Raw genomic sequence first — 14,233 nt, forward strand, 5'->3', positions numbered from 1 at the left:
AAATAAGGAAGTTGTGACATTTTGAAGTTTTGCTAATTTCTGCACTACAGTTCTTGTACACTGGATATGAACTAGCAAATGAGTGCGCAAACCATGTCATACCTTCACAATTTTCCATTGCTCGTGTACAAAAAAGAAAATTCAATGTTTCTGTTATCAAAGTCTGAAACATGATGTTAAAGTACCAGGTTGAATAACTTCAGAATAGTGATCAGTTAGATATGCAGTACCAGGATTTTAAAGCCTCAGGCATAATTGCGTTTGAATGAAAAACTGGAAATTTCAAAATTTTATGTACAAACTATTTATGGCAAGTTGTGAGGGAATGACATGCTCACTTTCCCATTTGCATATTCGTAATAATTATTGACTGTTCAAGAATTGTTTCCTGTAAAATTAGCAAAACTTTGAAATGTCATAACGTCCTTATTTTTCTCCCGATTTCAATCAAAATTTTACCGTTGAACTCGTAAGATTGTACTCTTTCCTATCAGATGAACTTTTGATTTAATTACCCTTTAAATTCCCCTTTAAATTGTTTAAATGTGGGAAAGATGCATCATTTATATTTGTTTTTATTTTTTTTAAAGCTTGTACACTAGTGGAAATATTAGAAGAAGGTCTATTTCATGGTACCAGGAAGTTTTGTCTGTTATATATTAGGCCCTATTGGTTCTTTTTGCATTTGCAGTTAATGGCTGGTACAAAAAAAAAAAAAAAAAAATTACAGTATTTGGTTGGGACCGGAGAGGACGTAATTTGAGTTCCTACTGTAAAAATTGGCAATTGTAATTAAGAGCTAATATCATATTGCTCAGAAAATATGCAGATGGTACGTGTCACTCTGTATCTGTACAAGTACACCTATGTCTGTGTTTTTATCATAGTAGCCTATTAATGTGCGTATCAATACATGTACCGGTACTGGAATATACAGTGTATAGAGCCTACTGTTACTGTTACACAATAGTTTGGATTGTGCAAGTTACCCTTGACATTAAATTTGTTAAATTCTGTCAAGTTAAAGGTCCTGTTTACCTTTGGGAGCAGTGATTTAAAAAAAAAAATGTTCAAGATATCACATTTGGATGCAAATCATGTGTAGGTCTGATGTGTCACAAAACATCCTGCCATATAAAATTTTTGCAATAAAGCCTAAAATATAAGGAGATATCAGTATTTTTCTCATTAAATCATTACTGTAGATGGTTCAGTCTGGAAACATTTTTATTATAGCTATTGTTCACATTTTGTGTATTTAACAATACTTCAAACATCGATTGAACGGATTCAGATTTTTACAGTGGTTGTTTCTATCCCTAACTCACATTTAAGAACTATTTTAAAGCACTAATGCTGGGTGTTCGTTTCATCTGCGAATGGTAAATTATGCCTATTTTGCCACTGCCATTTTGTAAATTTTGTGTTTTCATAACAGTTCGGGAAACCCACTCACAAGGGGGGCCCCTCCTTATAAGTAACCCGTCCCCCTTATAAGTAACCCCGTCCCCCTTATAAGTAACCCCCGGGGCACCCCTTATAAGGAGTCTCCACGCTTTTTTGCAATGCAACGCGAAAATGAAAGGACTGCGGCAATTCGCTTGATTATGTCCATAAAGCTTCACAAGTTTCCTAGTTACGCACGAAATTTGAGCAAAATCGGTTTGAGGCATCATATCTAAAATCATGGATTTAAATGCGATGTCAAACGACCCATGCGAATGCTGAAATGCGAGCGATTACTGGCGTGAGTGTCGCCAGGCGCGGCGGCGCGGCAATGCTTGAGTGCAGACGTGGCGACTGAGTACATGTACTGAGTCGCCACGTCTGCACTCAAGCATTGCCGCGCCGCCGCGCCTGGCGACACTCACGCCAGTAATCGCTCGCATTTCAGCATTCGCATGGGTCGTTTGACATCGCATTTAAATCCATGATTTTAGATATGATGCCTCAAACCGATTTTGCTCAAATTTCGTGAGTAACTAGGAAACTTGTGAAGCTTTATGGACATAATCAAGCGAATTGCCGCAGTCCTTTCATTTTCGCGGTGCATTGCGAAAAAGCGTGGAGACTCCTTATAAGGGGTGCCCCGGGGGTTACTTATAAGGGGGACGGGGTTACTTATAAGGGGGACGGGTTACTTATAAGGAGGGGCCCCCCTTGTGAGTGGGTTTCCCGAACTGATAATAGTTGTATTACTTGCTTGTTCGTGAACTCACATACCCCAGTGGGGTGATTGAGTTAATAAACTTGAAACAACGAGTTTACAGTATGTAACTTCGTTGTAACACTGGTCAAGTGGTCATGCTCTGCATCATCGAATACAATACCAGTAGGCTCCCCCCTCCCCCCTCCCCCCTCCCCCCCTCCCCCCCCCCCTCCCCCCCCCCCCCCCCCCCTCCCCTAACAGTTTACTTTTCGTTTTGTTGTGCAAGCTTGTGTTCAGTTACTGTATCTTGAGTCAAACAAACTAAAATTCGCAACGCGCACGCATGAGTTCCGCTTACGCTTCCGTGCTTGCCCTTACTACATACACTAAGCTTTTCGAGCTACTACTACGACTAGTAGCTTCCTGCATGATAGCTAGCTGCGCACATTGCATTTGGTGACTGCACACGCGAATGTTTATTTTCTACAGGGTCAGAGTGTGGAAAATCGAGATCTGGGAGGTGAACAAAATGATTAAATAAAGGTAAGACAGTTACCAGTGACTTTGATATTACAGAAACAGATGAGCTTGATTATTATCACGTAGATGATAGATAATATTTTGTAATCTGAGCTCGTTTAACAGATGAATGAGCAAGGCGATGTGATAGATTTTTTTTTTCTCTCAGAATGCTAACTTTAGAACCAGCTCGTTTGTAAATGGGTGGGACTACACACAGTTTGTGACGCTTAGTTTCCCATTGAAAAGCGCGTTCTTTACGTAATTAGTGCTAGATGTACTATGAGTCATTGTTAGTAGTATCGCCTATTAGCGTCAGTAGAAATATATTTTGTAGTATGCATTCCAACAGAATGTATTTGTCACTGAAGAAAGTAAATTTTCAAACGGACACTGTAAATTCACGTTGGTTCGTCATACATTCATTGGCATCTAATGGTTTAAGCAGGGTTCTTCTTCTTCTTCTTCCGTTAAGCGCAGCTTCATGCCTGAAGATTACGCACTGTAGTGTGTGAGAGTGTGCAGCCGTATGTGTGCCCCACCAGTCAAATTCCACAAGTAGTGTATTGCACACTCACACCAGCTCATCCGCTCATTTTTTATGGTCTGACCTCACTGTCGCGTCGGACCAGTACTGTCAGTAGGAACCCAGTTTTTCCATGTTTTACTTATCCATTCTGGTGATTCTGACAGTGATTTTTACAGGTCAGGGACCATTGGGCCAGTGCCAACGTGCAGCGTGAAATAAAGTCATGGTTATTGATCTTTTTAGAACGAGAATTCGAAGAAACTTAACCAAGTGTTGTTTTTGAAACAGAGTATTGATATTGTTACATCAGGGGCCTGACAGCAGGTATATTTGTCACTGAAGAAAGTAAATTTTCAAACGGACACTGTAAATTCACGTTGGTTCGTCATTCATTCATTGGCATCTAAGCAGGGGTGCACACTCACACCAGCTCATCCGCTCATTTTTTATGGTCTGACCTCACTGTTGCATCGGACCAGTACTGTCAGTAGGAACCCAGTTTTTCCATGTTTTACTTATCCATTCTGGTGATTCTGACAGTGATTTTTACAGGTCAGGGATCGTCGGGCCAGTGCCAACGTGCAGCGTGAAATAAAGTCATGGTTATTGAACTTTTTAGAACGAGAATTCGAAGAAACTTAACCAAGTGTTGTTTTTGAAACAGAGTATTGATATTGTTACATCAGGGGCCTGGCTCAAGGCCCTTTAAACTGAGTTGCTTGCAGCAGGAATTAGGAAAATGATGTATAGTGTACTGTTTAAGTCTTACTTCCATTACATGTGGTAACCTAACTGCGACCAGCCCCAACACGCAGTGTTGGGGCTGCGCATTGTAGCAGACATGATCATGACAGGCGAAGTATAGCGCCTAAAAATCAATATGAAATCGCAAAAATTCTGCAATATGAAGACTTACAGGTGAAGATGTACAAATGTAATGTTGAAGACTGACTGCGTTCAACTTTTGGTTCTGGCAATAGTCCCTTTCTGCTCGGTTTGATGAGTTAAATGCGACTCGGTCGAGAGGAACTCGGGAGAACTACATCTTACACAGTCAATGGATTTGAGATTTGTGCGCATGCGCTGGCCGTCAAGTCGTGTAGCTTTGTGGCAAGGCCTTATCATACTGTTGGCAAACCCTCTCGCTGTATATTGCGTTGCTTTCTGGGTGGGTGCGCGCGCGCAGGCCTTGTCAGAAGGCTAAACGCATTGCGACTCCGCCAGCACATGAATATTTACGTGCGCAGTGTACTGCATACTGATTTCGAAAATGCTGAATGGGATGGGGAGCTAGGACTACGGACCCGTATATGGCCGTGAAAAAAACGTTTTTTCAAGATCATTGGACCAGTGTGAACAAGAACAAGGTGAACGAAGGGTATTATTTAGATAAGAATCTTATGTATACTATAAAAGTACGTTTTTTCCTCGTGATATTCGAAACTTACGGAGGTGCGAAAATCTGTGACAGACTGTGTATGTTTTTCAAGCTTACCGATATAGCACTCTATTGACTCAGGACGCTCCCACAGTGTGTAACTGTGTATACGGAGCGTCCCGGGGTTAGTGGTAACCATACTCCAATTTTGTTTGTGTTGTGCTGAGGTAAAGTAGGGCAGTGACCGTGATTAGTAAGTGTGAACTGGTTTGGGAGAAGCTGCTGTACATTGCATTCTATAGGCCCTACAGCCTGTACGTACTTTACAAGGGCCTGCTTTGATTTTTGTTTGCAGTCACTTCACCCATCATCAGTTTCCCTACCATAAACTCTAGTTCATTAGTCTTGATTTAATTTTCAATGAACATTTAGAGTACAGGAATAATGCATATGATATGGCTGAGTTATATATTTCACAAGTACACGATAATATTTGGGCGATGTTGACTTATAAGACAATTTTGCAAAGTGGTCAAATTTGAAATAGAGTTCCTCTAACCTCTTCTTTCTCTTGAGCAGCCGGCACTGACATGGAAAACAAAGACCCCAGCCCCTCTCAGGGGGCACGCCCATCTGAAGTATCCAGTGCAGCACAGGTGTCGGGGAATAGGACGTCTCCACCAAGCCAGCCAGTGCCAGGAAACACGAGAGAGAACATGCCATCGTCGGACGGGGACAAAGTACCAGCCCCAGAGTCACGACTTCAAGCCGGAGCTGACATCATTGGGCCAAAGGAGGCGGAAGCAGAGAGCGCAAAGAAGAGGCCCAAGAAGAAAGAGAAGGTACTGAAAGATCAGAGGGATAACAACCCCCAAAAGAAGGGTCAGGCGAGTACCCGTGAAGAAAGTAACTCGAACCAAGCGGAACCATTCAGGCCTGCAGCGGACCAAATGGTAAAGGAGACGGCGGGTGCCACAGACAGTAGACATGTTTCCGCAAACATCAGGAAGACCTCTGCCAAGAAAATGCAAAGGAACCATGCCGTGAAGCTCGCAAATGCAGAAAAGAGTGAAGAGCGCAGGAGAGCTCAAGGCGGTGTGAACGTTCAGGAGCCGTCCTCCAAAAATGATGGTAGTGAGAGTGTCCCCAGTGAACATGCAGAAAAGTTGGCCAGGACTCCTCAGCCGCAAGTGACCAATACGAACAAGAGGAAGGGCGTAGAGAGGAAACTGCCTAGGAAGCTGGTTAATACCAACCTGCGGACGGAAGAAAAGGCAGTGCCGACACCATCAACCGCTAACCGCAGAGAGGGCTGGCGTGATCTGAAAGAGAGAGGTGAGCCAAAGGAACAGGAAGAAAGAAGAAGCCGGCAGGCAGATCCGGTGGCACCGCAGATTCTCTCGACCCCAGAGCATGAGCGGAGCAGTGAGGAGAAGCATGGCCACAAATCCTTCGCAGAACAGGAGGATGAGCTTGAGAAGACCTACATATTCAGACTTTCAAAGGTACGTGTGATGGGCTATTGTGAGTGGTACAATCTATTTGATATTTTGTGTGTAATTATGGTACAAATTGCATTTTGAAAGGTCTGCTCTGTTCCTTACATCAGGTTTTTGTATTCATTCAATCAATTGAAGCAGCTTGTTTTGGATGTTTGCAATGTATGGAATGTAGGATAGAAAGTATTCAGATGGAAATCAATGTTCTTTCTCATTTTGTTAGATCTTCCCCAGTTGCAGATCATAGCCATTATCAAAAAGGTATGATAATTTGAGAGATTGCAATTACCTGGGTATGGCTGTCACCATGGTTGGCAGAAAATTATTTTGTTGTCATGTTACTGTCTTGCTCTTGGTCTCTGTTTGGCTCTTACAATAATGTAAGAAGCCAGGGAGCAGTCATACTTGAAAGTGATCAATGAAAATAGAACCAGAAATACTGAACTGATAGAATGAGAGAAAAGAGTTTGTAGGAGTAGAGTTGACTAAAATTATACATTCCTTGCTGAATTGTCGATACTACATTGTAAGTGTTAGCATTTCCAGATGCCAAAGTAGGTACACTACAATTCCTAACAATTACCCTATTTGGACCGCATCCCATCACACAAAATCATTTCATGAGGTGGCTCTCATGTTTAGATGTGTATAATTATGTATCCTTGCTACCCTGAATTGCTTTCAGTGAGAACGTGGCCACGATTCACCTGTATGCTAATAGCAGAATATTATTTTTGTCCGCACATGGTATCCCTGTTCTTCCACAGAAAAGCATAAAATTCCCACGTGCCCAGTATTACTGCCGACTGTGCAACTATCACATCGACACTGTGCCGCTCTGCTGGACGCATATTGACCAATCGAGACACAACAGACTGGCAAAGGTACAAGATTCAGTCTAACCGTTGTTTGTCACTCAGTGTTGCAGTCACAATAAGTCTGTCTTATCAAATGCACAAGAAATACATCCCTGTGATTATCTCTAGATCTATTAGAAATACTACTTGGTAGAGATGATTTAAAAGTTATTGTCAAATAAAATATTTACCTGATCATGTCAAATTGCTCTGCTGCACTGTAATTTAGATTTCAAAGACCCCCTCCTCTTCCCATAAACAAGAATGAGAATAAATGAATCTAGCAGAAATGAAAATTAGATAAATTTATAGAATAATAGTTCTATTGCTAATGTTGCTATTGAGATAAAGATGGGGTAAGTGAATGTAAGATGTAATATGAGTGTAATGCTTTGGATTGGATTACTCTAATTGATCAGAAAAATAGTAATACATTCATGTATAAAGTTGATAGTTCTTAAAGCTCTTTCTGCAAACCCTCATGTAATTATCTGTCATCTATTTGCAACCTTGCACTATGCAAATTTCACCCTGACATTGTCTTTGTAATATTTGTGGTATTTCATGAGATGCTCAGTGCTTTGCATGAGATGTTTGCAAATCATGATTTGATGGTTCTCTGCCGATGTTTTCAAGGCCAAAGAGTCCGAGAACTTCTTCAAGAACCTGCCACCGCCATCCAAAGCGCACGCCCAAGCCCTGACCGAGCTGCTACAGAGAATGGAGGAGGAGCACAGTCTGACAGGCAGTGAGATGAACGTGCGACTTGGGATTGCGAGGAGAATGGAGACTACCCTTCAAAGTTATTTGCCAGGTAAATGATGAGGTTGCCATTTTATTTTTTAGTTTATCTTTCATTCATTGCAACTTATAGAAAACAAAACAAAACAAAAACTGCAAAGTTGTTCTGCAGCACAGTGTTGGTGGAATTGTAAAGAGCATGGGATAGCTTGCCTGGAATAATCCCCTGCCAATCGTGGCATGGTTGTCACATTCAAAACAATACCTGTATCATGTTGAATAAGGTCACCTATACTCAGAAGATATACCTGGTACAGAGAACTTGCAAGGATAGAGATGTGGAATTCAGCAAAGTCTTGCACCTGATACTGTGTGGTCAATACATTAGATTACATCAAGGAGATTTTGCTAGTACAGATGTCAGAATTGCCTTTGGGGTTTTCAAGATTATTCCAAGGACAACCAGTATGGAATATAGAAGCTGTGTGAGATTGCAGGAGACGAATATACACTCAAGATTGGCATTGTTAGGGAACATACAAACACCATCAATGAAATAAGGTAAATTAAAGAAAAAATATTAAGTATATATTGCACTTTTTTTTTTCATTAGATGTTGTAATTCATGGATCATTGAAGATACATATTTTGCTTTGTAAAAGTCGAGAAACTTCTGGTCTTGATATCATGATACATGTATTCACTGCTGTGGTCACAAGCGTTCACTGAAAAATGCTGGCATGTGAAAACTTGTTTCCTTCATCTTTCTGACTAACTGTACACCCAGAATGTCGGGTTAAGCTCTACGGGTCATCTTTGAGCAGTTTTGGTTTCCATGACAGTGATGTCAACCTAGATGTTGAGGCCCCGAGTGAGAAGCTGGCCTCCAAGGTTCTTGTGGCGGTCAGTCAGGCCATTGCAGCCAGAGGTGGGTTTTTGAATATAATGGAGATGGTAAGCTCCTTTTCCTGATAAAACTTTGATTCTCAATTGTTGTGTTTATAGAGTATTCAGTTCCATAATAATGAGAATTGTGGGGGGGGGGGGGGGTATGTGGTGGAAGAGAAGAAGTCTAATTTTTTTTTTTTTTGGACACTGCTCACACCATGGACATGTCCAATATTCAGTCAGATATATTTCATGCTCCCGTTGATACTAGCACTAGTTTGTAGGATGCAATGGTCAAGAAATAAAGTGTCTCTAACACAAGCTCGGCAATTGCTCTACCAAGTTCTCAAATAAGCTACCAAACTTGGAGAGACATGTTTGCATTGCATCATCCCATACTGAAAATTTGTAGTGGTATTACTGTGCTGCATGAAGGGCACAAATTTTTCTCTTTGATCATTAAACGAGTAATTGTCAAATGGCATGGCATTTAATGTGGGTTTACTAAAATCTATGTAGATATTTCAATGCTTTCCTGATGCCATGTTTCTGTGAGGAATGCTAAAAGACCTGGTAGCGTGGTGAAACATGGGTGGCCTGATTGAATCGATTTACATTCGCTGTGCAACGGCGGGAGTACCTGCCAAACTGCAAATAGCACCCATCAGCGAATATGTGCATCAAAGCGTACGCTTATCAGTAACAGTCACTTCCAGTCAAGATTTTGCGGCTGTGCATGTACTTACCTGGAGATCAGTGAAAAAGCTGTTCATAATTTGTCATGGGGATTCTCTAATATATCCGAGTCAGGCCAGCCTTCCCACTCTGTGGTATGCCCACGCTAGTGGATCTTTGGAATGGATGTTTTGGCGATTTCTCTCGCTTTGAAGAAACTGCAGAAAAATCAAGAGCCATTTATGCTTTATATTATTGTGTTTGTTAACGTGCACTCTTTTTCTCATCTGCAGTTGACAAAGACGTCACTGACTTTGAGCCTGACTTTGAGGGGAAGCATCCTTGTGTACGATTTAGGGACAGGAAAACGTGAGTCCTCTTTTCTCTCTTTTTCTCTTACCTCCAAGTGCAAAATGAAACCTAGCTGTTTGATTCACTCACATAATGCAGAATGGGCAAGATTCAGATATCCGCAAAGCCTTTGTATCCACAAAACTGTAGAACATAGACTTCATGCTTTGTTTTCCTTGCAACAAGTACAGTACTCAAGTTTCTCTACATTTTATGTAAAAAAAGTCATGAGCAGAATGACATAGAGTAGATTCATAGTTATATGATTTGTTTTGGATCTAAAAAGGATCTAAAAAGGAAGTTTCTTTGTTTCTGACGATACCCATGTACCATGAGGTGACAGGGTAGGTGGTGAGAATATGAAGAATGCCCAGCTGTGGAGTGGGTGTGGAAGGTAATGACATATGGTTGGTCGGGAGGGAGTGCATGGAAAGCGTAATAATGAACGTACGACTGAGTTGAGTGTGGGACAACAGCCGCATGGCCACAGCCGCATGGCCACAGAGGGCAAGCACGAAATAAAATTGTGACCTCTTGGAATAGCGCATTCTCAATCTACGCTGAAACAGCATGAAACATGATACTTGCTTGGTTTTTGTGAGGGTATTCAAAAAATTTTGACAACACAAAAGCATCTCACTTCAAAATGAAGACAATAGTTGCATCAGCAGTGCTTTAATATGTATCATGGGAGAACACATGGAAAAATGTAAGTATGTAAGTACTAAAAACTGGAGGAAAAACAAGCTGGTTGAATTAAAAAATGATAATAATGATAAATATACTGATATTTTCACTTTAAAAGCTTTGTTTAGAATGTTCAATGTGCTGCAGCATGTATTTTCCATGCAAAGGTTGTTGTGAATGCCATTAAATGGCATATATTCAATGAACTGGAATTGGCAGCAGATGCAGTAACAAGTCCAGTTATTTGCCATGAGAATTATCCTCAGCTGTTCAAATCTGTGGACTCTCTTTGTTCAATATTGGGGAAACCCATCCCAAATGGCTTCCTGTGTACAAGCCAGTGGTTTATATAAATTGTGAAAAAAAAGAAGAAATTATCATTATGAATCATCCCCTCGGGAAAACATTATAAACAATCATGATCTAAACTAATGGAAAAAATGATTGGGAGGGAAGTGAGTCAACAGCCAAAGATAAACCACTACATTTTACTGCTTCCGTGAAAACAAGGATATTGCTTAGATTATGGATTAAAAAAAAAAAACTAAAAAAAAAAACCAAACAAACAAAGAAGGGAATAGCTTTTGTGTGAGTGATGTGTCCATGTGTTGTGTTGGGGAATTAGTTTCATGGCCAGTGTTGTTGCAAGAGAGTGCATCATGCACTGTAAATATGACTGAATGTGATGAGTCTATCTGCATTGTAATGAAAGCTTGTCAGGCTTGTGGTTTTCGATAGTGGGGAGGTATCCAGCTAAAGCCACAAAAAAAGAGGGAGGAAAAGCAAATAGGGAAAGATGAATCTGAAGTCTAGTATGAAATTTATCTCTGAAACATTAGATCTTACACAATATTTGATGATCAAGTTGAGTAATTAATGAGATGCACAATGTATGTGTGCACATATGCCTGTCTTTATAAGTGTGAATGTATGCACACTCAGATGAATGTGTGCATACAATGTGTGATATATACACATGTATACATGTATGTGTAAGTTTGTGTCATTGGTCCATTGTAGTGATGTTGAATTTGTAATAGACTTACTCCACACATTCTTAGGTGTGTTTGAATTAAAGGGGAAGGCTAGTAACTGATCAGTGGGAATCAGTGGGAATGCTGGGGAATGATTGTTCCAATCCTTGTGGGATTCATTGAAGAGTACATTATATATCTATTGTTGTGTGAACATTATTTGCTTCAGAATGGCCTCATATTCAAGTAATGTGCAGTTTTATGTTTCCAGGTTAGCGTGCCTGGTCAGTGACGGGGCATTAATCTGCATATTACTTAAATATGAGACCGTTCTGAAGCAAATAATTTTCACACAACAGTAGATATGTAATGTACTCTTAAATGGATCCCACAAGGATTGGAACAATCATCCCTCAGCATTCCCACTGATTCCCACTGATTCCCACTGATCGGTTACTAGCCATCGCCTTTAAGCATAATCACGCATTTAGAACTATCTCTTCACTGTTCAGTTCACAATGTAGACTGTTTATTTCTTTGTTTTCATTTTCCATCTGACAAGATGGCTGGATAGCCCAATTTCAGGTGCAATAACTTGTCTTCCATGGGGTCCAGTTGAGAGTTATGGGGTAGACCACCTCACTGTTTTATGCACCCTGCTCTTTGAGATGGATAAATGAAGTAGGATTTTTCTTTTACCTGCATGGGTTTTGGCTTTCCCTGTTGGGAACAATACACTGCAGTGATTGCCTGTAATAATATTATGCACAAATATTTCACAGTCTCCGTAAAGTTTTTAACATTATTTCTCAGAAAATGTTATCATGACTTCTGAATCACAAAGTGGATAAAACTATGAAGTTATGCATTAAACAAAAGATTATTGAGTGTGGCTAGAATGATTTGTTTGTTCTTGATGGGCAGGAATCTTCTGTGCGAGGTTGGCACAGCCAATCAGCACGCCGTGCAAGCCAGTCAGCTGATGGTAGAGTACAACCAATGCGACCACCGGCTCCGCCCGCTGGTCATGGGCCTCCGGTACTGGGCGCGGCTCTGTGGTATCGACCAGCAGGCCATCGGGGCCATGCCGGCACATACCTTTGTCCTCCTCGTCATCTACTTCCTCCAGCAGTGCAATCCTCCCATCTTACCGATCCTGCAAGAGGTGCGGCAAGTTTCTTTGACCCTTTAAAGTTGTGTCCCTTTTTTAACCTTAAAATTTAGATTTCTTTCATACGTCCTCAGAATGATAGAATTGGGCACTACTTTATGATGGTGGCGGAAACAATGCAATAGATATCCAGTGAATCTTTTCAGACTTCAAAAAATACCAACTTATATTTTTGGTACAAACATAGAGTTTATTGTCAAGTAACATAAGGTTAGTTTTTTATTTCTATTTTAAAAACTCTGAGGTATATTAACCCGTTGAGAACAGGCAGATTTTGTTACAACACACATATCCCAAAGACACTTGCCCGAGTATACTCGGGACTCGTCCTCAATGGGTTAAGGTAAGATTTCATGTACAGAGTTGGCAGACATTCTCCAATCATGTAAAATTTTGTGACATTTGCCAAAGAGATATACAACCTTGAAAGGGGTATGATACCCAAATATATATGTGGATTGAGTCAATGCAGCAGTGGCGGCAGCACGCATCAGTGAGATTTCAGTAAAATTAAAGAATTCGTTCAAAAGTTATGAATTTTCATAGTTTTGGTGCCCCCATCACTGGATGGAAAGGCTACAACAACTTGTGCTGTCGCTGCATGACAATGATGTACAGAAAATATGAATAGAATTCAACAAACTTTCATTTTTCTAGCATAACAAAAGAGTACTTGACTTGCCTCTTTCAGATAGCAAAGGGAAAGCTATAGCCCTTAGCATATGTTGATATTATGTTAAGGAAATGTGTGCTTTCCATAGAAAAACAAAATTTTGTGAAAATTTGCTCTGGTGCAGAATGAGCAGCTGAAGTCGAAGAACAAGCAGACCATCGGTGAGCTGTGGGTGGGTCTACTTAGGTTCTACCTCGTTGGCATCAACATTGAGGAAATCGTCATCAGCATCCGGCAGCGGAAGCCAGTGACCCGCGGCGACCTCAAGCTCCCAAACAGAAGGGTTGCCATTGAAGGTAGACTGCAGTCCAGATCCCCATTTCATAAAAGATGTTAGTATAGCAACTCTTGCTGGAATGGCAACTTTCCATAGCAACAGCCAATCAGGAAACTGGATTATTGTCACTACCACGACACCTGTCATGCCAGGAAGAGTTGCTATCATATCAACTTTTTATGAAATGGGGCCTAGGACTAACTGTGATGTCATAAAGATACTTTATTAGACTGTAGGCCTATTGCACTGCATGTACACTATTTGTATTTACTGCTCTTCTTCCACTGACAATTGGAGGCTTATCTGATCCCCAAAATGCAAAACTTTCAGCATTCCGATGACTTCCAGTGAAATCTGAGCCAACAAGCTCCAGAGCTCCAAGCTCTGCCAAGGCTTACCAGGGGAAATACCAATGCCGGACGAGCCCGAGAACCTGGTCTCAAGTTAAAACTTGTCCAGTTACTGTTGATCAGATGACACTCAACAGCATGTCATTATGTTACCACCCAGCTCTAAATGCACAAAATGTCTCAGGTTTATAGATTTTCTGTGATGGGCCAAAACATGCTCTGTGGATTGACAGACCCAAATTTTTAAATTTTGTCATAATACCTCGGAGAGAAACCTTTTCTCTAGCTACTGTCAAAATTTGGTGGCTTAAAACTAAACCGAAATTGATATATTAGCAGTTTTTCTGGACCATATATTTTTTTTTTTTGAGGAGCGACACTCATGATCATAAGTATTACATTTATTTCTAGTAAAGGGAGACCTTCGATGTATCATCAGTGATACATTTTATGAAGACTGTATTATTTGTTGAATAGAGTGAACATAGTGTTCTATGAAAGATCCTGGACACTCC

General features: G+C 40.8%; 1 protein-coding gene across 1 annotated transcript in view; it reads left to right on the plus strand.

Annotated features, from left to right (window-relative positions):
* The first annotated feature begins 2,669 nt into the window (after nt 1-2,669).
* The window catches only part of LOC139719234 (uncharacterized), a 36,083-nt gene continuing 24,519 nt past the window's right edge, over nt 2,670-14,233 (plus strand). The window contains exons 1-8 of the mRNA XM_071630664.1: nt 2,670-2,692; nt 5,155-6,080; nt 6,842-6,958; nt 7,568-7,745; nt 8,460-8,600; nt 9,529-9,604; nt 12,172-12,421; nt 13,222-13,387. Of these exons, the coding sequence (XP_071486765.1) occupies nt 5,166-6,080; nt 6,842-6,958; nt 7,568-7,745; nt 8,460-8,600; nt 9,529-9,604; nt 12,172-12,421; nt 13,222-13,387 (1,843 nt within the window). The 5' untranslated portion in view covers nt 2,670-2,692; nt 5,155-5,165. The remainder of the gene's footprint in view (nt 2,693-5,154; nt 6,081-6,841; nt 6,959-7,567; nt 7,746-8,459; nt 8,601-9,528; nt 9,605-12,171; nt 12,422-13,221; nt 13,388-14,233) is intronic.

This window comes from Diadema antillarum, unplaced genomic scaffold, assembly GCF_040938485.1.
Source record: "Diadema antillarum isolate AM-2024a unplaced genomic scaffold, OU_Dant_1.0 scf00000107, whole genome shotgun sequence".
Taxonomy (NCBI): Eukaryota; Metazoa; Echinodermata; class Echinoidea; order Diadematoida; family Diadematidae; genus Diadema; species Diadema antillarum.